Raw genomic sequence first — 27,998 nt, 5'->3', positions numbered from 1 at the left:
GTGTGAAGGACATCCTGGTGGGAAGGCCCACTAGACAGTTTGATTGACAAGTCTGGAGCTCAGGAGATAAACTTACCATTAAGACACAGATTTGAGAAGTCATAGGCATAATAAGATTATACAGGGAAATCATGTAAAACAGGAGGGGAAAGGGGCTGGACCAAAGAGAATCCATCAATCACCAGAGAGAGAGCTTCAGGAACTATGAGGGCTTTAGTGATGTCAGCACTGCAACGAGATCAGAGAAAAGAAGAGTTTGGGAGAAGCTTTTAATTTCGAAGTTATCAATGACTTGTCAAGAAGTGGGTCAGTAGTATGATAGGGGCAGAACCTCAATTAGAATGGATCAAGGGTGAAATTGGAAAGCAAGTTTAAGACTGTTCTTTCTTTAAGAAATTTGGAAGTAGAAGTACCATGTTTCCCCGAAAATAAGACTGGGTCTTAATATTAATTTTTGCTCCAAAAGATGCGTTAGGGCTTGTGTTCAGGAAATGTCATCCTGAAAAATCATGGTAGGGCTTATTTTCCGGTTGGGTCTTATTTTCGGGGAAATACAGTAAGAAAAGTAGAGAGATCGAATATTCAAGAGAGGGCCTTCATGATGTTAGAAAATATGTTTCAAAAATGGGAGGGCATACTAGAAGATTTAGAGCATAGGGAAAGAGGTTAGCCTTGTCAACCAAACAGAACCTCTCCTTCCTCTGAGGGAGGAGGGAAAGAAAGTAGAATGGATAAGAATTCGAAAAAGAGACTTGGAAAGCAGAAACGTGGAGGGAAGCTGAGGGCAACCACACCTCCGTTCCTAGTGGAGTAAATTGAATCCACTGCAGTGAGGAGACAGCGGGAAGCTGGAGGAGAGAAAATGCTTGCTGTAACTCTTTCCCTTTTCGTTTGTGCTGGGATATGTGAAGGACCCAGTGTTTGCCTTCCATACCAGTGATACTTAGTGCTGACATGTTTCCTTGAACGTTAGGTATTCAGGCCTTAACAGAGGACTACTCAGATGGTGGTCTGTCATACATAATTTTAAATCAGTAGCTTAAGGTTATCTTGAGTCACCATTGGTAATAAGTCACCACCACACCAGACTGGTCTGCTATTCGAATAGTAGGTATGTTATATACTAGGAAACAAAAACCTTGGTTGTCATTGTTTTGTTGTTTCTAATTTTGTGGTTTTGTATTCACAGGGACAGGTTGTACAAAACCTAAAAGCACAGGCCCTTTGTTCCTGGACTGCAAAGAAAGATAACCACTTGAACTTCTCAAAACATGATATTATTACCGTCTTGGAGCAGCAGGAAAACTGGTGGTTTGGGGAGGTGCATGGAGGAAGAGGATGGTTTCCAAAATCTTACGTCAAAATCATCCCTGGGAGTGAAGTCAAACAGGAAGAGTAAGCATTTACGTGTTTACATGAGGTTTGGATGTTGTTTTCACTAATGAGTCAGCCATTATATGACTGGCTGTACAATAACATTAAAAGTGTATGCTTTAGTTTGGATACCAGACAGGTCATTCCTATAGTGTAAAAAGGCATAGTTCAGATATTTGTACCCTTTTTAGGATATCTTTTATTCTAGTTATTTCAGATTCCTAAAGTTTCCAAAGTACTTGAAATTTTGGATCCATTGCGTTCTTTGTACCATTGTTAGCAAAGATACTCTTCATTTCCTTTGGAGAGTTTCTCCCTTGTTTACTGTGAATTATCAATATTTAAATAAATCTTTACCGAGGGCCTCCCCTTTGCCAGAGTGGGGCATTCTGTCCCTGGGCCACCAGAGTTCCTTGAAGGTCACCTCTCTTACTGCTCATAACAACCTGTGTTGTAGTTATCACTTTCTTACCCATATCCCTTATTCGATCATAAGCTCCAAGACCGTGGGGTCCACATCTTTGTTTGTTTTTCAGTTTTTCCATGACTACTGTAATCTTAATGCATAGTAGCTGCTCAGACATATCATCAGCTCCGTGAATAAGGAGAGGAGTCAATGAATGAACAATCAAATGAATGAACTTTCAAATGAACAAAAAGCAAAAACTAGATAAGGTCTCTGGCCTTTATTTCCCAGTCTGTAGGGGAGTCAGGTCATCAAACATCTTTAATACAAAGAAATACGTATTCTATTATAGCTATAGGTAACTGTCTTGTGTTTTTTGTGGAAGTTGATCTAAATGGAAGAACAATCTGATTTAATGAAAAAGGACTGGTCTTTGGAAATCAAGAGGCTTGAGCTCTGAACCTGCTCTTTTTGCCAGGCTGTATGGACATGGAATAACCTACTTGCTCTTCAATTTTCTAATTGATTCAATAAAATGAATACATTAAATAATCTGTAAAAACCCTTTCAGTACTGAGATTCTGTGTATTAATTTTTAGTTCAAGTGCAGAAGTTCACTTTTCAGACTGACACAGGGTTTTAGATTTGGAAGTGTGTGCTGAGAACAGTAACAACAGTTACTATGAGGAACTATGAGGGCTTTAGTGATGTCAGCACTGCGCAGAGATCAGAGAAAAGAAGAGTTTGGGAGTCAGCATACAGGTGTATGCTGGCACTGTGCTGGCCCCTTTGCAGGAACTAGCTTCTTTAGAGTCCATAACATTTTACAGAGAAGAAAACTTACTCACAAAGACTTAAGTTTAAATGCTTTTTAAAGGGCATTTTTTCTAACTTCTCATTCAATTACTGATCTTCTCTCACAGATAAGGCATGTAACTTGAAAACCTACAGTAATGGAGAATTCAGCCCTAAACAAGGCAGTGCATTCAGTTCCCGCTGTGAGCAGTAGTAAGGTTACACTCTGTTTCCCTCACTGTATAACTGTCTCACTGTGTAATTATTCACGGCCTGGGAAGCCCGGGAGCATCCTATGCATGTCTAGTTCTTAAACTCGACAGTCTTCCAGAATTTTTAAAAGTTCCCTGGGTTAAATAGGAAATTAAAGCTATACCTGTCCTGAAATATAAAAATAAAGTTCTATTATTTTTTATTGTCTGGTGTTGATCAGCTATCTATCTATCTATCTATCTATCTATCTATCTATTTGAATGTGCTCTAAACAAATAATAAAATTTATAAATGGCCCTTGTTTTTCCCTAAACTCAGCCGTGCCCCATAAGTGCTTTACCAAATAACGCCCCCTTTACCAATGCACTTTTAAGTTCCTTTAGAAAGGCAAAGTATCACACATTTGGAAAACTGTTTATAAATCATGTTGAAATTAATATATTAAAAAATGTAGAAGTTTGTAATCAGGCAGTTCTTAATCCACTAGGATTTTGTATATGAGAATATTTGTAGCCTGTGTACTGAGACAATATTTAGATTAATTTTAGAAAGCCCTAAATGAATGCACTGCTAATGCCTGCTGTATTCATCAGATACCTTTGTTTTTTGCTTGTTGATGTGCTTTTTTGTTTCATTATTGTTGTTTTATCTGTTTGTATGTTTATTTGGTAGACCAGAAGCTTTGTATGCAGCTGTAAACAAGAAACCTACCTCTGCAGCCTATACAGTGGGAGAAGGTGAGTTTTTGACAATTTGTAAATTAAATGGGAGTCACATTAGCTACTGACAGTTGTCTGACATCCCACAGTTGTTTTTCTCCCTGCTTCTGTGTCTTCAGTGTTAAAATCAGGTTAGGAAAACCTATCCCTTGCCTATTCCACATGAATATTGAAGATACGGAAAAAACATGGCTGAAAATACTTGGTATTTTTAAAAAATCAGTACTGTAAAAATTTATCATAGACTGCCTTGATATATAAGATCATAAATAAAAAGTATTGCAATGAGATAGCATGATGGTTTTTGTTTTCCTGTTATTATATATTCAGATTATAGATGTTTAAGATGTATCATAAATATACAAAGAAAAATTTTATAGCCCTTTGAGTTGTTTATTTTAATCTGGTTAAGATGCTGAAAAATGAAAGCTTGTCTAATCTCTTTGCAGACTTTTTTATTAATAATTACATAGGTTTTTAAATAGATTATATATGTCCATTGTAAAATTAGTTGAATAGTTGAAGTACATTTTCTGTTTATATTGCTCAAGAAAATCAGTTTAATGGTAAATTAAACAGTTTATTAAATATCTACTACATTAGAGATTCTTTGCTACAGCCTGAAATATACATGAATGAATAACACAGCCTCCCAAGTGCTCACCATAGAATGGTGAAAGTAGGCATACACTGTAATAAATTCTGTAATGAGTGAAAAAATAATTTTGCGTGGGACCTGTGAATCCACAGAAGTGGCAATGTTGAAGACCCTAACCAATGAGTCGGGTCTTGCATAGTGACAAAGGAAGAGAAAGCTCTTATGGGCGGAGGGAATGGCATGAACCGTTATCTCTGTGAAAGGTTAGGAAGTCCCAGGTCACCAGTGAGACAGGAGCCAGAAGTTTACTGTGGAATGAGTGTTGTAAAATGAGCCTAGGAAGGTAGTGAGGAGCATTTTGGAAAGGACCTTGCTTGTTGCAGCACATCCAAACCTTGGTATCGTTTTTTGTTTTGTTAAATCAGTTAATTTCAGTAATACTGGGAACTGAAGTCATTCATTATCAAATATTTATTGAGCATTACTCCATGCCAAGCACTAGGCTAGGAGCTGGGTCATTGTGATGGAATTTGGCCTCTAGTACTGATGTCGACTGAACATTGGGCATTTCCATAACTGTGTGTATAAAAGAATTGAAAAGAACTTAGCAGATTAAAATATATTTCATGTAAGAAGGTTAAAAAAATGTTTTCATATTGATACTATTTGTAATTTTGGGGTTATTCTATATGAGAGGATGATGATGATGATGAGATAATTGGAAAAAAATCCCATGGTAAAGCTTTATGTTAAATCAATCTTTTTCTAAGAAATTACTAAATTGCTTCATTCCTTTTTCTAAACATCTCTTTATATTAAGTTTCCTTAAGTCCCAAAATTTTCTACAGTGTATTTACTCAAGATTTTGGCAATTAGCATAATTTTTTTTAAAACTTCTGTAATCTTATAGTTTTTTGGGTTTTTTGTTTTTTGTTTTTTTGCTTTGTTTCCTACAGAGTATATTGCACTTTATCCATATTCAAGTGTAGAACCTGGAGATTTGACGTTCACTGAAGGTGAAGAAATATTGGTGACCCAGAAAGATGGAGAATGGTGGACAGGAAGTATTGGCGATAGAACTGGAATTTTTCCATCAAATTATGTCAAACCAAAAGATCAAGAGGTAGAGTTATTTTGTATAGAAACAAAATCATTACATCTTGTTCATCACGATTCATACTTAAAACAGACTCATGAATATGATTTTGGTCAGGCTATTTTGGTCACAAGGAAACCACTTAAGATAGCTCCAGTAAAAGAGAGTTTGTTATAGGGATCCTGTTAGAAAGAAAAGGGAGACAGGATTTCATTAAATTCTAACAAGAGCCATAGGTAGGGCTGGCCTCATGACAGCTGAAGTTAGGAAAGGGTACCAGGTTCAGGGATGCTTCCAAGGGACCACCTTGAAGGATGGGTAAATCTTTAAGGCTCCGACGTTAATGTCACTTAGTCCATGTTCTGAGTTCCTGCTGCTTTTCATCCTCCCACTAGCATGGTGTAGTGAAGCAGTTCTCAAATGCTTTGGTGTCAGGAAATTTTTACATTCTTAAAAATTACTGGGGACTCCAAATGAGTTTTTTTTAAATATACGGGCTATATCTAGTAATATTTTCCATATTAGAAATTAAAACTGCAATTTAAAAAATATTTTTAATTCATTTAAAAGTAGCAAAATTACATCTATTGAATGGTAACATAAATAACTTGCTATTTATGAAAAACAACTATGTATTTTCAAAAAAAAAAGTTTAGTGAAAAGAGTGGCATTGTTTTATATTTTTGGAAACCTCTTTAATGTCTGACTTAATTGAAGAGAGCTAGATTCTTATATCTGCTTCTCTATTTAGTCTGTTATGCTATAGTCTTTTGGTTGAAATATATGAAGAAAATTCAACTTCACACAAATATATGAGGAGAAAACAGAATTATATTAATAACATTTCAGGTATCTGTGGATATTCTTTGATGCTACTACACCAAAACTTGACAAGTGTTAAATTGTTGTTATAGGTTAGTTGCAACATGGAATCTGAAGCCAAATATGTGAACATTTTTTGTTGTTACAGTAAAATTCACCAGTCCGTTTTATACATTGAGTGAGCCTTTTACCTATGCATGGTATAGTAACATCATTCATTGGTCATTTGTGAAATATTGAATCACTGAGTTTTGCAAATATTCCCTGTATTGACACATTTCATTATATAATATTTAAAAAATCACATTTGTTAACATCACCACTGATCTCACAGAAAAGTCTTTAAGCACCTAAAGACTGTCAGAAACTGTCAGGCTTATGGTGGTAGACACAAGTTTTCCAAATTTTCAGTTTTCCCTTGAAAGCTTGAATTTTATCATTGGCAAAAATCTCTTCAGCCGCCTTTCTTGAAGTGACAGGCTTACTTCATTCGTCTTTGAGAAAATGTCTGCTAAGTCCCAAGTCTGAATAATTCAAGTTGTCATTTTTTTCAAATAAAAATGTTGTTCCATGAAAAACTTAGTTTAGCTCACAATTTAATCATACAAGTGCTTTTCCTTGAGACAACCCGTGTACTTCAACATACATCATAAATGCTTTAGGCACATTTCGTTTAGTCACACAGAACTTTTAAAAGATTTGTTTTTGAGGATTAAGATTAATAGATTTTTTTTACTGCTAGATCAAGAACATTCTTAAGTGAAACTGGCTTTGTTTGTCTTACTGTGAGCACATGGCTGTGAAGAATACTATGACTACGAGTATAATTTGGCACCACTGCCATGATTTGTACTAAGGTATCAGCAGTTTTACCCACCAGTATAAATGTCAACACAGTGAAAGAGGCAAATAATGTCTTAATACTATTATGAAAATAGTTTTTACCTCCCAGACCCCTAAGAAGGAGCTCAGGGATTGCCTTCCGGGGATCCACAAACTATGTGATGACACTACCTGGGTTGACTTCTGGCTCTCCCACTTGGAGGCTAGGTGATTTTGGACAAATTACATCACCTTTCTTTGCCTCAGTTTCCTTCTCTGCAAAATGGGGATAATCATAATTATGTAACAGTGTTGTTGTGAAAATTCTCTAAGTGCATATATGTAACATTCTTTTAATGGTGCCTGTTACATAGTAAGTGCTCAGGCACATAGTAAGTACTCTTGGCTACCATCAAATTTGCATCAGTACTTTTACTACAGTTGTGTCCACTAACAGAAAAAAAATTTAACCCTTTCCCTTTTCCTTGTTCAGATTCCTAAAAAGAAGAAACAGGGTTAGTCCAGCTTATCCTGTAAAGTCAAATAGGTCATAGTTGCTAGGGTATGGATTTTTTGTTCTTAGGTTCAGGAGGATCGTAGCAAAAAATAAATAAATAAATAAAAATGAAAACATTGCTCACATATGCCTTAACATATCCAGACACGTGGGTTGTATGTGGTGCTAACCCCATTGATAAATGTGGTGTATTTGGCCTGGATAGTCACATTTAACATTCAGGGAATTTTCAGAAAATGAACTTTTCCTGTTGAATCAGTGCATACTAACATCAGCTTATCTATATTGTGTTCAGTTAGCAGACTAGATCTCCCATAAGTGTTGAATTCTTAACTTATTTGGTCAATGTAAGAATAATTGTCATTTGCTCTTCATTCAAAGAAACAAGAATCCTGGGAATTAGAAATCTTTAATCCCTTATAATATTTGTGCTTTTGTATCTGGATTGTTGGAAAATGATAAAACAGTGTATCTTTTCCTTGCAGAGTTTTGGGAGTGCCAACAAATCTGGAACATTAAACAAGAAACCTGGTATGTATAATAATGAAGTGAAAAAGATTACTAAAGTGTTTAATAGTCTTGAATTCAAAGTTTCTTGTTTTTCTTCTTTTCAGAGATTGCTCAAGTAACTTCAGCATATGTGGCTTCTGGTTCTGAACAACTTAGCCTTGCACCAGGGCAGTTAATATTAATTCTAAAGAAAAATGCAAGTGGGTGGTGGCAAGGGGAGTTGCAGGTAATAATCTTTAAATAATATTTATCAATTTATTATAACAGTCGTGCATGCTCATTAAAAAAATAAAACTAATAAAAATTTTAGATCACCTATAATCATACTACTTGGAAGTAATCAATATTAACATTTTAGTGTATAATGTTTGTCTCTAGTCTTTTCCCTGTTCATTTTTAGCACAGTTGAATTGATACTATAAATAAAAATATAAAGAATAATTTTCTCTAAAGACATAATTGTTTTCCAATAATACCTGCGTTAATAAACTACAGGTCACCTTCTTAAAGGAAAGCATAGCATCATCTTTGCCTGGGATAACCCCAGGCTTGCAATATAGCCTCTAGGAGAAAAAATATGATCCAGGCTGCATACTGAGAAAATACTCGCCATTAGACTCTCCCCCCGCTCCCTTATGGTCTTATGTTTTTGAAACATCAGTGCAAGGAAAGGCAATACAGGTATAAATGAGCCTGTTTTTTTTCACCCCCTAAAATGTTAATAGAGACATTTATTGCATATGTTTTGATACAAAGAGTTCTTTTCTCTACTCAAATTTCCTTACTAGTTAAAACTAAAGAGCATTTTTTAGGATTAAAAAATGATGAAAGAAAAATAAATAAATAAATAAGAAACCTCCTCTAAAAAAAAACGATGATGAGCGGTATAGTAGCTTTATTTTTATGTAAGATTGATAATATGATTGTAAGAAGATTAAACATAGCTTCATTCTTGCATATCAGTCTTATGATTCCTCCAGAACAGTGGATATTCAGAATTCAATGTCTTCTTGAATAACCCTTGAAATTTCACCTTCTGATTTGCTTTGAAAACTGACGCAACTAAGTCGGAACCATAGCTCTCCAGAAATTTTGTGATCTCCCGATTAATTATTAACAAAGTTCCAAGAGGTGTTTACTATGGCTATATCATTTTAAGTGTTGACTTGAACTTATAAGGAGAACTCTAAAAAAGTCTTTTTAGTTTATAAATATTATTTTTGTGAAATATGTAGAGAACACTGAGCCTGAAAAGATCTCCAAATAGACTTCTATAAATAGCATTTTCAGCAGCACTTTGAGATTCCTATTGAGTCTTCCAGTTGTTTCATATTGACTAGGGAGGCCTGTGCAGAATTCAGGGCTCCACAAGACCACCCTTACTTGTGATACCAGTTGTAAGTTTGGAGGCCCCCAGGGCCACTCTGAGGTTCAATAATTTGCTAGAAGGACTCACTGAAAGCTACAGTAGTTCCCCCTTGTCTGACTGGGATATGTTCTAAGACCCCTAGTGGACGCCTGAAACCGCAGACTACTGAACTCTACATTTACTATATTTTTTCCTATACATACATACGTATGATAGTGTTTAATTTATAAATTAAGCATTGTAAGAGATTAACAATAATTATTAGTAAAATAGAACAATTGTAACATACTATAATAAAAGTTAATGTGAATGAGGTCTCTCTCAAAATGTCTTACTGTACTGTACTCACCTTTTCACTTAAAGGAAGCATTTTATAGCTTTTCTTTGGCATATCCGAATTGCCAGCATCACTACTCTTGCGCTTTGGGGCCACTATGAAATAAATGAGGGTGACTTGAACACAAACACTGTGATACCGTGACAGTTGATATGATAAACTAGACAGCTACTAAGTGACTCACAGGCAGGTCGTGTACACAGCATGGACACACTGGACAAAGGGGTGATTCATGTCCCGGGTGGGACCGAGCAGGATGGCATGAGATTTCGTCATGCTGCTCAAAACAGCGTGCAACTCAAAACTTGCGAATTATTTATTTCTGGGATTTTTTATTTAATATTTTCGAACTGCAGTTGACTGTGGCTAACTGAAACTGTGGAAAGCAAAACCGTGGTTTAAGGGGGAGCTATTGTATACTCATTGTGACATTTTATTGCAGCAAAAGGATTTAGGTTAAAATTAGCCAATGGAAGAGATGTATGGGACAGAATCAGGAGGGTTCCAAATACAGAGCTTCCAATTGTCCTCTCCCAGCAGAGTCATGGATAGTGTTAACCTCTCCTGGCAACAATACCCACGGAGTATCGCCAAGCAGAGAAGCTCACTTGAGCCTTGGTGTCCAGAGTTTTTCACTGGGCTCTGTCACATAGACATGGTTGGCTGCCTACAGGTATATGGCTGAAGTCAGTCTCCAGCCTCTCCAGAAGTTGGGTTCATACTACATGACCCAGAGCACCCACCATGATCATATTGTTGGACTCTTTGGCATGGTCAAGGCTCCCCTAAGACACTCATGAGTCAGGACATTCCAGAGGTGTAGGGATTACCTCCTAGGAGCCAAAGGCAAAGGCCAGACCTTTCTTTGGTCAAGGTTAACTTCTTTACTACATAGATAGGGTTTTTCTCACTGTTAGTTTCTGTCTCAATAATTGGTTTTAATTTCATCTTTTATATTCCTTTTGCTAATTTTATAGGCCAGAGGAAAAAAGCGACAAAAAGGATGGTTTCCTGCCAGCCATGTTAAACTTTTGGGTCCAAGTAGTGAAAGAACTACACCTGCCTTTCATCCTGGTATGGAATGGGTTAACTTGCATTCAATGTGAGAGAAGTTTTGTTAAAACTCACCAACTTCTTAGATTAGCTAACTCTGAAAAATATGACCTCTGCCTAAAAGTATGTTACAATGAGAACTTCTTTTCTAAAAAATTCTGCATAGAAACAGCCAGCTGTTCAGTGATACTTGAACCATTTCACTCCGTACAATTTTCAAAGTGGAATTACTGTACTATCATATTCAAAGTGAAGCAGTTCATTTGGATTTTTAACTGTAGTTTGGAGATTCTTGTTTTTGTAAAACAGGGATTGGGGAAGGAAGGGTGGGAGAGAGCCGCCCAAGGGAAATTTAGGCTACTTTTAACACTTAGTATTAGAGTAATTTAAATCCTAGCGGAATTTTGACTTGTAATCCTTGTGGGAATAATTAGTTTGTTAAATTTGTTGTTCTTTTTCTGTAGTGTGTCAGGTGATTGCTATGTATGACTATGTAGCGAATAATGAGGACGAGCTAAATTTCTCCAAGGGACAACTTATCAATGTTTTGAACAAAGATGATCCTGACTGGTGGCAAGGCGAAATCAGTGGGGTGACTGGTCTCTTCCCTTCAAACTATGTTAAGATGACGACAGACTCAGATCCAAGTCAACAGTGTGAGTAATAGCAAACTTTTTACCTCTCAACTAGTGCAAAAGCTTTAATATGCAGCACTGCATTTATTATTGTTCTTCATCAGATATTAAACTCAGTTAGCAAATGATACATTAATGTTTAAAGTAAGAAAATGCAAAAGGAAACTTTTCAGATCAAAAGTTATGCTGCTTTATTTTAAATACCTTTTTTCTTAGCTTCAGGCCTTACTATTACACTGTATCTGAAAATTGTATGATTCTTCTGTGGGTTCTTTGGTATGAAAGCAGTCTATACTGCAATTTCCCTTTACCACCATGCTTTTTCAGCATCCAATGATCTTTTCCAGCTTAATAAAGAGTAGCGAGTAATTTCCTTATTTACTATTAAAAATTACCCTATTAGTGTACAGGTGCTATTAATTTTGCCATCTTCCCATTTATTTCTCACATATTTACACATTATCCAGGTTAGAAGAAAATTTAAAACCTGTTCAAATTGTTTTCAAAACTGTCATTAGGTGATTTTTTTAGAAGATACCTCATCCATAAGAGATATATAAATCAATATCTGTTTCACTATTTTTGGAACAAGGATCCAGAGATCTCAAAAGTGTGGTATCTGGTGTTACATAAAATTACCTCCTGGCAATTACCCAGCCGTTGTTATATTTGACAGTAGACATACATTAATAATAAATTAAAGAATAAATAGTACTTTAAAATAGTTTTCACCTTTATAAAATGGATTCCACTTTTCCCCATCCTTTTGATTTCTTTTTGTTTAAAAAAATACATCATTCTTGTGAAATTATCTAAAATATTTAGCCTTTCATTTTAGTTTAATTTCTGAGAACATATCATTGGTAACCCAGCCAAAGCTGAGATATGATTCAGTGCAAGTATTATGAATTTACTTTATACTATAATTTTGAAGTATTTGTGCATTATTTTCACTTCGGAGCTTCATCCTGGGAGAAGACTGTCCTTTAGATAAAGCAACTAAATTTCCCAATTTGGAGGTGAGAGGAGTCCAGTTTTTTATGGTTTGAACAGTCTCGAAAATTTCTCAGGGTTTCAGGAGAAGTAGTAAAGAAAATTACAACAACTTGGGTTACCTAAATGAATGACCATTTTAAGCTCTGCTGATGGCTTGACAGTTTTTAGTGCTTACCAGTTTATCTTATTAGGTAGAAATACCTGAGGTGCCTGAAAGAGGAAGATACTTTTCAGACCTACTGGGTCTGGAAGATCTTTGGCTTTGGCTAGTGATTCTTGGAAGCATTCCAGTGTCAGTACATTTGGCCTCTATAGTGTCTCTGATGTCAATTGATGGTTTTCCAAATGTGTTTTGTTGTTGTTATTGTTGTTTATCTTGTTTTCCAGTGATGGAACACTTTTTTCCAATTAAGTCTTGTATAGTAGGGAATATAAAGAACAAATAAAAGCTGTCCCAATTAAGTCTTTTTTCCAATTAAGTCTTCTATAACAGGATATAAAGAACAAATAAAAGCTGTTCTAAAGGAAAAACAGCCAGGCATGTATGAGTCAGTAAAAACCAGTTAGATTTTAGGTTATCATTTGTGTTTCTTGGGCCCTTAGAAGTCTTATTTTCATTCTATTATGCAGTTAGGATACAGTCATGTTCTACATAATGACATTTTGGTCAACGACAGATTGCATATGTGATGGTGGTATACCATATAGCTAAGGTGTACAGCAGACTATGCCATTTAGGTTTGTGGAAGTGCACCCTGTGATGTTCGCACAACAACAAAATCACCTAATGATACATTTCTCAGAACGTATCCCAATCATTAAGCAGTGTGTGACTGTATTGTTTAAAGGTTGAGAATAGTAATAATTCAAATTTATTTAGTTGATGTTGCATGTTATTAGTCAGATTTTTCTCACCCACTTAATTTGCTTTATGTTCATTTTATTCCTCATTTTTCTTTTTATAGGACCCAATGTTGTCTTCCAGTGTGAAAGCACCCCAGAGACCCACTATCCAAGTTTGACTCTAGCGTGGAGGCAGGGCAGGCAGCCCTGATCAAATATCTCTTACACAATCCATTCACTTCGTTTGAATGTTAGAGCCACTTGTAATTATTTCTTTGTGTTTCTAATTTACAGTTAAAATTTATTTGTAACAAATTAAAGGATAGTGGGTCTTTGTGTGGCTTTCCCTGCTGTTCACTCTGGCATCTTTTAACATTTTTTTTTTAATTTGGTAATTGTAGGTCATTAGCATGCACATTGAGTTTGCCCTTACATGGTGGGAATTCAAACACACAAAGACCCACTATTTGCACAAACTATTCTTGCTGGTTTGGAATGGGTTGCCATGCTTTTTTAACGTTATTACAACATGTATATTCATTACAGAAATCAGATAAAATTTGCTTATGTTTTGCTGTTATGTTTGATCTAATCCTAATCACAGTGAGCTCTTAATTGGTTCAATATGTGATTTGTCCCCAAATATGCACTGTTTACTTTATTACTTTCTAATATGCCGCTATTCAGTATTTAAGATTGCAAAAGGCCAAGAACTGGAAATAATGTTTTCCCTATTTTCTGTGTATTTTGGGGTGGGAGCATAATGCTTTGGGGGCGCTTTTCTTATCTCATAAGAGGAAAGTGACCTGCCCCATCCGTATGTATAGAGTGGGATGTGTTTCCTCTGTTTGAGGTGCCCAGGAATGGCCCTGTACTGGGGTAGTTCCCTGGGGACCTTTGTATGTGCTGGGCTAATCCTGCAGCAATTAGTTGTTACTTCTTCATTGATGACCTAAAAATGTTTTATTTTTGAGGAATGAAAGGCTCCCATCATTGACGGTGAAATATGCAACCTTTCCTAGCTTAGAGCGTTTATATCTATAATATATTTCAAAGTCAGTGTTACCTATTTTAATTAGGTGACTGCATGTCCCAGGTCACAAAAAGACACTGGTCCACATCGTTCTTAATGTGTTTAGTAAAGATCATAAGGAGTCCTTGAAGAGTTTAAATGCCCCTGAAGCAGGCATGCAGACTCTGTCTAGTCAAGAATGAATTTGAGTGAAGGAGAGATGTGTGAGAGCTGGTGTTCCTCTCTGTCCATGAAGCTGCTTTGAGGCCAGAGACTGACTTTACTATCCAGAATTTTCTGGCTATTATCTATTCTTCAACTGCATTGGCTACTTTGGCATAGGATTTTACTTCTTTTCCTTGTATGGAAAACACTTTAAAGATAATAAACATTATAAACTGATAAATGTGAGAGTACTTAGCTGAAACAAAAAGGAGTTTTAGTGGACAGTATTAAACTGTATTTCAAAATCAATGAAAAGTTTATGCAATTTAAAATGTTTACAAACTGCAGTGCAATCTACTGTTTATGAATGTCAAAGTAGTATCAGGAAAAGTGTACATACAATCACAGAGTCCTATTTCCTCAAGAGTTCTTTAAGAAGAGTAAAATACGGTTTTATATCTCTGAGTTTAAGTTAGAGGCATATTTTGTGCAATATTTATGTTAATGTGCCTACACATTATGAATAAATCATTTCAGTCATACATTACCTAAATCTTAACTTTTTACAACACTTGAGAAAGAGTCAACAGTTTAGTTAAAACTTCACAAAGTTCAAATGTCTGTGTTTCAAAATACTTCCCATTATTGGAATGTGTGGTGATAGGTATGTGTACTCCCTGGGGTAGGTATTTGTAGTTATTAGACCACCTCAATTTTCAGTATTTGGCATCATCGTGATGCTTTTATAGGAAAGCAATAATACCACTTTACAGGTGGGCTAACAGATTCGTCTGCAGTCGCTAAAGGACACAGTACAAAGATTGACTCCTTGTGAGTTCAGCTGATCTTCCAAACTGCACAGATTACTTGGTCTTGCCTTTTATGTTCTGAACTTTCTGCTTTTGCACCCTTTTTGGGTGCAGATTAAGGACAGTTACTTTAAGTCCATTTTAAACCCTGAGGTTAGAAATCAGACCACTGCTAATAAGCTGCATGATCTGGTATAACATTTTCTCTTTATGATTTTGCGTTTGGACTTATACACTGATAAATTATTTCAAAGGTATTTTTATAGCTCAAATCATTTCACTTTTACACTGACAAATATAGATTATTAAGAATGTCATTCAGGTAGAGCTTAGCATCTATAATCAATTTGAAAATAACGTATTCATCAGGTACCTATGGACTGAATCACATAATGGCATAGTTATGCTGAATATTGGTCTGGAAAACATACTTGCTGTATTTACTGAAATACCTCTCTTTGTGTAGGTATTTTGTCGTATATTTGAGAGAAAGCTAAAAGTAAAGTATGACATATAATAATAACCTGTCCTTAAAAGTGCATGCAATACCTCGTATTCAGCCATGTATTTACTCTCTTCCTCATCAGTATAAGAGGCAGCTTTCACTTTGCTTAGAAAGCAACATTAGAAGGAAAGAGTTTATCAGGGACACAGAATTTTAAAATGGGAACACAGTGGAATAAATCTGAATTCTGTAGGAGGTAAAGTTTATTTAAAAATTGTAATATGTGATAATCATTTTAAAAGTATGCGATTAAATCTGATGGGTTTTCCAGCAATTAAAAAAATCAGTTCTAAAACCAAAGCTGATTTTTTAGAAAAATAGGAAAGTTTAAATCAACCTATTGTAGAGTTTCCTCTAAAACTTTATCTCAAAGAGTTATGTAAAAATAATAGAACTATTAAAACACTGTAACTGCTATTTTAGTGTTTTAAAATACAATGTGAATACTGATAGTTTAAAATAAAGAAAGTGGGAAAAGTGGAGAAAGAAATGCCAACCTGTGTCCAAAAGCTTTATTTGCCAAATTTTCTTAGAATGAATTTTACCAAGTTACAAATCCTTGTAAATAGAATCTATAATGGAAATACTGAGAGACTTTTATCTAAAGTGGCATTGTTGGATGCTGCTGTGATGCTACTGTAATGTAATAAATTATTAAATTGTTGCAAAGTGCTGTTTTTTGCCTTAAACTTTTATTTTGTGTGTCTTGAAAACTATAGTGTTAAGGGTATTGAGATTGTGCAAATGCTAGGCACGCTCGGCATGAGGTAATCTGTTTTTATTTTTACAAAATTGTAATATAACTATGCAAGTGTGTTTATTAAAAGGACACAAACTATATTACTTGTATTGTGTATTTCTTTGGAAGCATCCTTTAAAACTTATTTTTAATTGTTTCTGTGTAGTCATGATTGAATTGCTTCGGATTTTCTCTCTGTCCTTAATGTAGTCTCTGTGTACAGGTCAGTTCATTGTTTTATATCATGGGGCAAAATAAATTTGTAAGTGGTCAAGGTTGAAGTAGTTTTATCTGAGACAATCATATGTATCTCAAAAGCAAAAGAAATTTTGATTTGAAGGTAAAAGAAAATACGATCTAGGATAATAATAAACTACTACAATTTCTACTCCAGCTTTTTTCCAAAATGATTGGAAAGAACTTACAAGTTAATAGTCATTCATTGCAAATGTAGTTAAGACATTTTTAGTACAAAATAAGAGTATATAAAAGAAACTGCAGTGAATGCTTGGGTGCACTAGAGTTAAACACAGTATTTCGAGATGTGGTCAAACAATACGGTGAATGTTTAAATATTACAGTAAAAGACACAAAAAAGACATAAGTAAAAGGCATAAAAAAATTTATTACAATAAAAGACACATTGCCATTAATCCCCCTCAAAATACTCCCCTCACTTCAAACACACTTATCCCATCATTCCTGCCACTTTCTGAAGCAGTTCTGGAAGTCCTCTTTCGTGAGTGTCTTTAGATGTGCCGTTATGGCTGCCTTCATGTCCTGAATCGATTCAAAATGTTTACCTTTTGTAGTCATTTTGACTTTGGGGAAGAGCCAGAGGTCACATGGTACCAGATCTGGTCAATAAGGTGGATGAGGACACGTTGTAATATTTTTATTCCACAGAAATTGCCAAACCAGGAGCAATGTTTGACATGGAGCCTTTACATTGTGATTACAAAATATGGTGAATGCTGCTGCCAAGTGCCATCCAACCGAAAGGCAGGGATCTTCAATACGGGAAGCATGGAACCGTAGTAACAGTGTGTGACAAGTTTCAACTTGTTCAGTGCAATCAGTCAGGTGTGAGCTACGGTTGAGAGAAGGTGTGTTTTAAAGTGTGCTGTAAATCATCTTACATCATGACAATGCTCCATGTCACACATGGCTTCTGGTATGACAATTTCTGTCAAAAACATTGCAGTGTGTCCTCATCTACCTTATTCACCAGATCTGGCGCCATGTGACTTCTGGCTCTTCACCAAAGAATCAAAACGATTCAGGACATTGAGGCGGCCACGACAGTTCAATTAAGACACGAAAGAGGACTTGCTTCAGAAAGTGGCAAGGATGATGGGATAAGCGTGTTCGAAGCGAAGGGGAGTATTTTGAGGGAGATTAATGGCAATGTGTCTTTTACTGTAATAAATTTTTTACTTAAACATTCACAGTATTTTTTATCACACCTCATACACTTAAGTAATCAAGTTGGTTTTACCTTGAGTGTAAAAAATATGAATCAAAATGCAACCCATCCCTCAATGTCTGGCACAAATAACCTCTTTCCAAAGAAACCTTTCCTCGTCTCTGGAAGGTCATTCAACTAACGTGTATTGAGTATTTGCATAAGGCCAAGCAGTGTACTAAGTGCTGAGAATATGAAAATGAGCGTCATATGGTCCTAGCCTCAGGGAGTACCTAGCTCTGTGAGAGGACCAGGCACATAAGCGGATAATTATAAAACAACATGCTAAGCACAACGATAGGTATTTCCTGGACACCAAGAGTACAGAGGAGGAATATGTAATTCAACCATAGAGTGGTGAATTAGAGAAAAGATTAGAGAAGGTAACCTCTAGATCCTAAGATAAGTAGGAGTAACCAGATTGCAGGGTGGGGTGGTGGAGTGTATGATAAAGACAGGAAACAGCATGGGTGCAGGAGGAGAGGTGTGATGATAAGCAGTTCCTTCTTGTCAGAGGGGACTGCAAAGCTTGGAACGGTGAGAGTGGAGGCTGGGAGACGCCAAGGGCTAAATCAGATTCTCTAGCTTGGCTGCTCATTGGGGTCACCTGGGAAGCTTTCAAAAGACACTGATGCCTGAGTCCTGATTTAAATGGCCTCAAGTGTGCCCTGGGCTTGGGGATTTTTTTATAGCTCCCCAGATGATTCTGATAGGAAGCAAGGTGGAGAAAAGGTGATGAAACAGAGTTAAGAATTGTTTCTGAGGAGAAATTGGCAGGAGTTGGGGATTGGTGGGATGTGTGCAAGCGGAAAAGTCCATATCTTGGTGACAAGGTGAAGTAATGGTGCCACCACCTGCAGTAAAGAATCAGATCAGGGGAGAAGATGAGTTTGGTTTTGACCACAAAGTATCTGTGAGACATTCAGATAGAATTGTCCAACAGGCAGTCAGATATAATTAAGATATACCGCATCTGATGTATATCAGCTGGTGGAATGAATATGGATAGTTGTCAAGCCAGTAAAAGTAAATGAGATTACTTGTGGAGAAAATCAGACCTTTGAAGGTATCAGCGTTAAGGGTTGGATAGCAAAAGGAACCCATGGAGACAGGAAACAGGTTCCAGGAGAACGAAGAGATTGCTGTCCTAATATTGCCACCATTTTTATAAAATAATGAAGTCTGGCTGTACAACCATTGCTCATACCAGTAAAAAGAAGGAAAGTGCTTTCTATTGATCACCTATTAGTCTAGGTACTTTTCTAACGTCCTCAAATGTATTACCTCATTATTACTTTCTTTTCACAAACAGGAAAACAAAAACACAAAGAGGTTAAGTAACTTGACTAAGGTTACATAGCTAACAAGTTGTGAGCTGGGTTCAAACCCAAGTGGTCTGGCTCCAGAGTCCATGCTCTTAACCTCTATACAAATGTAGAGTGTGCTAATATTGCCGCCATTTTTATAATAATGAAGTTCCTGCAGTACAACCACCACTTGAACCAATGAAAAAAGGAAAAATCAGGCTGTACAGTGCTTTCTCTATGTAAAAAGTACACACAGAGAAGAGACCAGGAGGCAAGGATTAAATAATAAACAAGGACAAAAATTTGTAAGAATAGTATCCAGAAAGAGAAAGCTGAACATAATCAGGTTTTTTCAGTAACAGCCTTACTGAGATATAATTTATATACCATACAATTCCCCCAAGTCTATAATTCAGTGGTTTTTGTGTATTCACAGAGTTGTGCAATCATTACCACAGTCAATTACAGAACATTTTCATCACCTCAAAAAGAAACCCTGTACCCTTTGCTACCACTCTCCTATCTTCCTATGCACCCCTCCTCCAGCCCTAAGCAACCTCTAATAACCTACTCACTGTCACCATAGGTTTGCCTATTCTGGACATATCATGAAATGGAATTGTAAAATGTGCGAGCCTTTTTTGTTTGACTTATTTAATGTAGCATAATCTTTTCAAGGTTCATCCATGTTGTAGCACGTATCAGTATTTCATTCCTTTTTACGGTCAAATAATATTCTTTCACATGAATATACCAAATTTTGTTTTTCCATTCATTAGTTGATGTACATTTGGGTTGTTTCTACTTTTTCACTATTAAGAGTAATGCTACTATGAACATTTTTGTGTACAAGTTTTTGTGTGATTCTATATTTTATTAGTCTTGAGTACATACCTAGGTGTGGAATTACTGAGTCAAATGGTAATTCTGGGTTTAACTTTTCAAGGAACTGCCAGTCTATCTTTGCACCATTTTGTATTCCCACCAGCAGTGTCCGAGGGTTTCTATTTCTCCACATCCTTGCCACCACTTCTTATTAGCTGACTTTTTGTTATACCCATCCTTCTGGGTGTGAAGTGACAGCTCATTGTGGTTTTGATTTATGTCGCTTCAGTAACTAATGATACAGACCATCTTCTCATGGGCTTTTGGGCCATTTATATGTCCTCTTTGGAGAAATGCATATTCAGAGCCTTTCCCCATTTTTTAATTTGAGTAGTTTGTCCTCATAATCACCTTTTAAACTTTGTTTTAAACAAGAGCAACAAATTTTGAATGATGTGCTTAAGAGAGTTGTCTGAATGCTGCTGTCAAAAGGGAAAATCACTTAATGAGAATGATAAAATGAGCGTGGTGGGAGGGTTACTTTGAATCCTGTCTCTACAAGCTCACCCCTCTGAGCCTTAGCCTCATCTGTGTAATGACGCTAGTGACTCATACATTGCAGATGAGACATAAGGGATTTTAGAAGCACTAGTTCAATGTCTAATACACAGATACTAGAAATAACAGCTAACAGTTACTAAGCATTTCCTATGCACCGAGAGGTAGACTAAGCGCTTTGGGTGTGTCTCTGGATTAGTAATGGGTGGAGTTGGGACTCAAGTCCAGAGCTGACTCCAAAGCTTGTTCTCTTAGCCATCCCCATGCTGCTTTCCACTAGCTAGGAGCTTCTGTTGCTCCACATCACAAAAGCAGAACAGTCATCAGTTAATTCCAAGATAGAGGTGAGTAAAGAGAATTAACTGCTTTGAATGAATCCAGGCTGGTCAAGTTATATTTCAAGGTACTGGGAGGACCTGTTCCTGGAATCCCTGCGTCCCCAGTGGTCATGTCAGCCACCATAAAATCCGAATCAGGCAGTGCTATAGAATTAGTGTGTCCTAAGCTCAACATTTTGGAGCAAAGTATCCAATTATGCAGTCAGAAACAAGTTGAAAATATGGGCTGTATGATCATACCATTGGGGAAAATTAGGGATGTAGCAGGCTGTTCAGTGTAGTACTGAGAAAAAAATATATGCGTGCAAGTGAAACCCCTGTTGCCCCCGAACAGAGCTGTGGTAATAGGTGCACCGATACAAAGTGCTGAAGTATATGGAACAGTGGACTTGAAATTGGCTATTAGATTCAAGCTACTAATAGCATGTGGGACTGAGGGGTATATAAGAAACCAATTATGTCCCTTCGACACAATAAAGAGTTAAAGGAGACGAAGGGCCCGGTTGGCTTTTTCTGTTCTCTGGGCTAGATTTGGCATTCAGAATATTTATACTAAACCTTTTTTCCTCTAGAATTCAGTTCAGCAAGCATAAGACCAGGTCAAGTGTATACATGCTGTTGCAGTGTTTTGCCTTAAATAGGTTTGCACTGTAAGCACCATTTAAAATGGCCTGGCGTGTCTTGATTAAGGCTTGAATCAAGAGACCTAGATGTGAGGATTTAGTAGCTCTACATCCTCCAGTGTCACTTAATCACCAGACTTTCAGACTCTCCATATATTTATGCAATAAGGATCAAAGTTGCATCAGTTATTCACAGGATTAATCAAAGGTTATAAATTGTCATACACATGTTGGTAACAATTATGTTTATTGTTAGAATTGAAAGGTCTGTGTCAGGTGAACATAAACTACTGTTTTGTGACATCTCTTCATAATATTCTACATTCTGAAGAGCATATTAATTTCCTCAGTTGAACCAGTAATATAACTCTGGCAGACTAGAAGGGGATGCAGATTTCATCTTGAACTAACTGCTTTCTGAGATCAAGTCAGCACTTTTGTCTGCATCAGGAGGTCTTTGCTGTCCTTTAGGTTTATGACATTTTATCATAGACTCAAAAATAAAACCAATAATTTTTTTCTTTATCCATTTATCCATCTACATCCTTTGCATTTATCAGTAGAGTTGCTTTTAAAGTTCTAGAACACTTCTATTTTCTGAAAGCCAAATAATTTGCTTTCCAGTGGTTGCAGCATTCGAAAACAACATAAACTTCTTCCATTTTTATGCTCAAATGAGTGACCTAACACTTAATGGTAGTGAACTTGACAGGCATCAAAAAAGACACAAGAGTTTAAAAAATTGTTCAAGATTTATTTAAATTTCCAAAAACAAAATCACAAATATGTAGGTTTCATGGTGGTAGCATGATATCTGGTATATAGTTTCCACTCAGTAGATATTTGCCACGCAGATAAAGGCTATTCTTTTACAAAATAAGCTATCTAGTAATTTTCTAGTGCCCTGATAAAACTTCAATTTTAAAGGCAGTCTTCAGGAAATGCACACAGCTTAGTCACTGGATTTGCTGTTAAAATCTTGTCTTTTCACTGAGCTTGAACACAGTGAGACTGAAAACCATTATGCAATACTCTGGCAGCTTAATTTGGGCACCCAGGGAAGAGCTGGTTCAGCGGCATTGCTCTCCTCAGAAGGGACAGGGACTTTGGTGGGGCTTTATGACAGTCTGAACAAGCCCTGTGTATTGGTCACCACAAACTGTCTTGTCCTTTGCCTTTTGGAATCTTCACAAATCTCTTTTTTCTTAAGCACGCCATTTACTTCTTGTTCTTGCTTGCACTGTAACTTACAACAGTTGTTCCCAACTGTAGTGGGACAAGTTTTCATAACCATTATTCATAATTTGTCTCTCAGTCTCCACATCCTAACACAGGTGTGGGGATCTTGTGGCCCAGCCCACCACTAGTTATATTTCTAGAACTTGGCCTGATAATAACCATGGTCTATCTCTTTCTCTCTTTTTTTTTTTCCTTTCCCATTCTTCCTGTCTACCAGAAAGAACTTACCAGGAAGTTTTCATCATTCTTACTTACCACCTATAGTTAATGTCAATGTATTATTTCCCACAGTTCACAATTTATCTTCAAATCACATTCTACTGTGTTTCCCCGAAAATAAGACCGGCCGGACAATCAGCTCTAACGCGTCTGTGGGAGAAAAAATTAATATAAGACCCGGTCTTATATTATATTATGTTAGATAAGACCGGGTCTTATATTATAGTAAAATAAAACTGGGTCTTATATTAATTTTTGCTCCAAAAGACGCAGTAGAGCTGATGGTCCGGCAAGGTCCTATTTTGGGGGAAGCACCGTATAAACACTTGCTGAAGACCTACTATGTATCAAGCACTTGGAATATAGCAGAATATAAAAGAAACAAAACTTCCTGCCCTCTTAGCTCTGACAGTTGAGTAGAGTAAGACAGAAAACAAACAAAATGAATAAGTATATAGTATCTTAGAAAAATAAAGCAGGTTAGGGAGTGCTGGGGAGGGAGGGATGGATACAGAGGGATTTTGGTTTTAAACAGGCTCCTCAGATAAAGTCTCCCTGAAATGGTGACATGTGAGTAAAGACTTGAAGGATGTGAGGTATATGAGGAGGAAACCTGGAAGGTTGCTGGAAGGTCATTTTAGGCAGAGGGACCAGTACCTGCAAGGGCCTCAAGCAGGAGCATGCCGGAAATGCTGGAGAACAGCATGGAAGCCGGTGTGGCTAAAAAAGAGAGAGAACAAGAGGAGGAGGAAGTGAGGACAGAAGCATAACCAGGAAGACGGGAGAGACCTTGTAGGTTCTTGTGGACTGATTGGAAGAACTTTGGCTTTTGCTCTGAGAAAAACCCACTGAAGAGTTTTAATCAAAGGAGTGACATGATCTGATGTTTTAACAGGATAGCTCTGGCTGGCTACAAGATTAAAATGAGGTGTGGGGGTGGGGAAGGGTCAGAAGCAAGGAGACCCATTAGGAGGCTCGTTCAGTAATGAAGGATAGTGGCAGCTTGGGTCACAGTGATGGTGGTGGACATGGTGAGAAGTGGTCAGACTATGGGCATATTCTGAAGAGAGACCCAACAGTTGGAGCGAATGTGGAGTGTAAAAAGAGAAGTATCAAGGTTGTGTCCAAAGATCTTGCCCTGAGCAACCAGAGAAATGGAATTGCCATTAACTGAGGTAGAGCATAATGAAGGAGGAACAGGATGGGGAATGAAAATTAGGACTTTGGTTTTGGATGTTTTACCCTCACTCACCTTTTAGATATCCAAGTGGAGATACTGAGTAGAATGTGTTTAGAACATATGGTGGAGTTCAAAGGAGATATTCAGGCTGGAGTATATATTTGGGAGTATTATCTGTACATAGATGACATGTATGAGGTCTGGCAATTACGATTGTGAACTTGCCTCCGCGCGCTTACGTTGGCAGCACTGTACAATCAGCTCGGTGAGGTTTCATAACCTTTGTATATCGGTGTCTCACAGCTGTGTTTGTGTCTACGTGTGGCGGTTCTTGCTGAGTGGCGTTCCTTATTGTTGTTGCATGTTTTTGTGTGCCATTGAGAGAATGTCTGAGCTTAAATTAGAGCAACGGATGAACATTAAATTTCTTGTTAAACTTGGCAAGAATAGAAGTGAAATCAGGGATATGGTAGTCCAAGTTTATGGGGATAATGCCATGAAGAAAATGGCTGTGTACGAATGGATTAAACTTTTTCTGGGGAGAGAATGCATCACTGATGAAGAGAGGTCAGGGCAGCCAGTAATGAGCAGAACTGACAAAAACACTGCAAAAATTTGTCGAATTGTGCATCAAAATTGTCGGCTGACTGTGAGAAGCATAGCAGACCAAGTAAAGATAGAGAAACAGGAGAATCTTAACTGAAAATATTGGCATGAGAAAAATGTGTGCAAAAATGGTCCTGAAGGAGCTCACCAATGAACCAAAGCAAAGGAGAGTTGAAGTTCGCCAAGACCTCCTGGAGAGGCAAGACGATGTTTTGGGCCGTGTTATCACTAGTGACGAAACATGGGTGTATTAATACAACCCTGAAGCAAAGCGTCAAAGTGCACAATGGAAGTCAGCCAGTTCTTCATGACAAAAATTTTCCATCAGTCCAAATCAAAAGTCAAAATGACGTTGCTAACTTTTTTTTATATCAGAGGAAGTATTCACTATGATTTTGTACCAACTGGACAAACAGTTAACCAAGTTTACTACCGTGTTTCCCCGAAAACAAGACTGGGTCTTATATTAATTTTTGCTCCAAAAGGCGCATTAGGGCTTATGTTCAGGGGATGTCATCCTGAAAAATCATGCTAGAGTTTATTTTCCGGTTAGGTCTTATTTTCGGGAAAACACAGATTTGGAAGTGCTGAAAAGGCTGCATGAAAAAGTTAGATGACCTGCACTTTTCGCCACCAATTCATGGCTCTTGCATCACGACAATGCACCAGCTCACATGGCACTGTCTGTGAGGGAGTTTTTAGCCAGTAAACAAATAACTGCATTGGAACACCTTCCCTACTCACCTGATCTGGCCCCCCATGACTTCTTTCTTTACCCGAAGATAAAGGAAGTATTGAAAGGAAGACGTTTTGATAACATTCAGGACATCAAGGGTAATATGACAGCTCTGATTGCCATTCTAGAAAAAAAGAGTCCAAAATTGCTTTGAAGCATGGACTAGGCGCTGGTATCAGTTCATAGCTTCCCAAGGGGAGTACTTCAAAGGTGACCTTAGTGATATTCAGCAATGAGGTATGTAGCACTTTTTCTAGGATGAGTTCGCGAACTTTATTGTCAGAGCCCGTATTACCCGATGATACCAGAAAAGGTTAGCAGCATCGTTGCAGCAAGTTCACAAACTTAATTGTCAGACCTCATATAGATGAACTACAATACAAGTTATAGTATGTGAAGTGTTCAAATACAGACGCAGACCAGTACCATCAAAACACAAAGGAGAGGCAGTCTGGGGACAAGTGGGACAGAGGATGGGAAAGGTTTCTGCAAAGTAGGATTGCGTGAGTCACACTTGAAGGGTTAGTAAAATGGCTCTGTGCGGAGAAGAGGGCCTTGGACAGTGCGTAAAGTACATCATGAGGACTGAGCCCAGGCTAGGGTGGCTAAAAGGTGGGCTGCATGGTCAAAGGTAGGCAGTAGCTAGATTATGGAGACTTCTGGTACCTCGTGCTGCTGAGTAAAGACTTCATCCTGCAAATAACAGAAGCCATTGAGCATTCTGTTAATTGTGAACATAACAAAATAATAAGAACTGTAGCAGCTGGCTGAGCTCTTCAATAGGAATACAGTGTAAGTCACAAATGCAGCCCAAATGTAATTTAAATTTTTCCAGCAGCCACATGAAAAAAAGAGATGAAATTAATTTTAATAATTATTTTACTTAACCCAGTAGTTTCCATAATATCAGCATTTCAATATATAATCAGTACAAGGATTATTGAAGCGTTGTTTTACATTCTGGGGGTTTTCGTGCTCGGTCTTTGCACTTGGTGTGTATTTTACACCTCACAGCAGCCACAGTTCAGGTGTCTACAGTCATGTGTTGCTATTGCTACCAATAGTCACATGTGCAGGAATAAAGGATGGCAACAGATATATTTTATCCACAAACCCTAATTCCTCAGTTCTCATAAGATTCACTTCCCCTCCCCTCCAGCAAGTGGGTTCCATGGTCAATTAAGTGTTAGTGGCTCTAGGTTCACCAAACTAAATATTTCTTTAGTGCAGAATGTCTCAGAGCCTAATGTGCATTGTGCTCCTACAAAAGAAATGCACAGTCTGCGGCGCTGTCCAAGTTTATTTGACTTCACAGGTCAGGGATGCCAGGAACACATTTTAGTATATGCTGGATTAGGGGGAGCAGGGAGCTGAGGGAGATCCGGTACAGAAGGAAACACCAGGAGAATGAGTCACAAAGACTGGATGAGGAGAGACCCCTCAGAGGAGTCAGTGCTATGGGCAGGTGGAGGAGGACATGCCCTCCAAAGGGGTCGCTGGCTTTGGCAATGCCAGTGTCATCGTTACCTTAACAAGCGCAGTGTCAGTGGAGCAGTGGGACAGAAGCCAGAGCACCCTACACTGATAAAGTAACAGGGAGAGCTGGGGGTTGACCATGTGTGTAGACCCCTCTGGTGACATTTGGCAATGAGACCAGACAGAGGATGTTTGAGGGGGGAGTAGGATTGAAGGAAGGGTTGTGAACCACCAGGATATGTGTCAAATAATAAGGTAAGAGGGACGCTTAACCGTGTGTGTAGCCTAAGAAGGAACCAGAGAAGACTGACAGTAGCAGTGCAAGGACAGAGAAGGGTCCTGCAGGAAAGGGCCAGTTAAGGGTGCTGGCTTCAGGAAGAAATAGCACCCCCTCATCCCTTGACACAGGTAGGAAGTATAAGGGTGAGTGAGCAAGGAGGAAAAAGGTAGGAAGTCAAAGTGGCATCATGCCTTTATCTTTTTCCCTGCCATCAGAGGTCAGAATATATGCAAGTGAAGGTAGGGGTCAGCTTGGAAACTTGAACAGAGAATAAAAGTTTAAGAACTCTTAGAATGAAATACAAAGGGGTCAGGTAGGGATGGAGTACAGGGATTGTCCCCACATTCATCCTGATAAAGCTAATGTCACGCATGTTCCAGCCTGAGAAACGATAAAATATCTGAGACTTTCGCTGTTATTCCAAGATACAGAACCCATAGGCTAATGCTTGTGGGTTTTAATGTAAGTCATTATTTCCCACGGTGTGACACACGTGTGCACAACACAAGGCATGCAGAACAGCACGCAAGAGAACTCACTTTATTTTAATGGTTATATATATATTTTTAGTAACTATTAGAAGAAACGAAACTAGCATAACAAACTCATGATTTCCTAGCTATTTAACTTAAATATGAGTAAACTTAGAGACAAACATTAGGTAAATAATAGTAGAGCTGGAATGTGGATGTGACAGAATGTGAATGACTGAAATTTGTAAAACACCAGTATAAGAGGTGGAGGGGCCTTAGATAATGTTCGTATTGCTTCCGTCAGAGTCAGCGGGTAACTCTGACCCGTGACACTGGGT

At 37.5% G+C, this 27,998-nt stretch overlaps 1 protein-coding gene across 1 annotated transcript in view; it reads left to right on the top strand.

The window, feature by feature from the left end:
- Positions 1–27,998, top strand: part of ITSN2 (intersectin 2) — a 120,940-nt gene that overhangs the window by 74,344 nt on the left and 18,598 nt on the right. Inside the window, 7 exon segments of the mRNA XM_074331759.1 lie at positions 1,190–1,395; positions 3,461–3,525; positions 5,062–5,228; positions 7,848–7,893; positions 7,977–8,098; positions 10,556–10,652; positions 11,096–11,287. Coding sequence (XP_074187860.1) covers positions 1,190–1,395; positions 3,461–3,525; positions 5,062–5,228; positions 7,848–7,893; positions 7,977–8,098; positions 10,556–10,652; positions 11,096–11,287 — 895 coding nt within the window.

The sequence above is a fragment of the Rhinolophus sinicus genome, linkage group LG05 (assembly GCF_036562045.2).
Source record: "Rhinolophus sinicus isolate RSC01 linkage group LG05, ASM3656204v1, whole genome shotgun sequence".
In the NCBI taxonomy this organism is placed as follows: Eukaryota; Metazoa; Chordata; class Mammalia; order Chiroptera; family Rhinolophidae; genus Rhinolophus; species Rhinolophus sinicus.
Note: the sequence above shows the minus strand (reverse complement) of the source record. Positions and strands in the feature narration are given on the sequence as shown.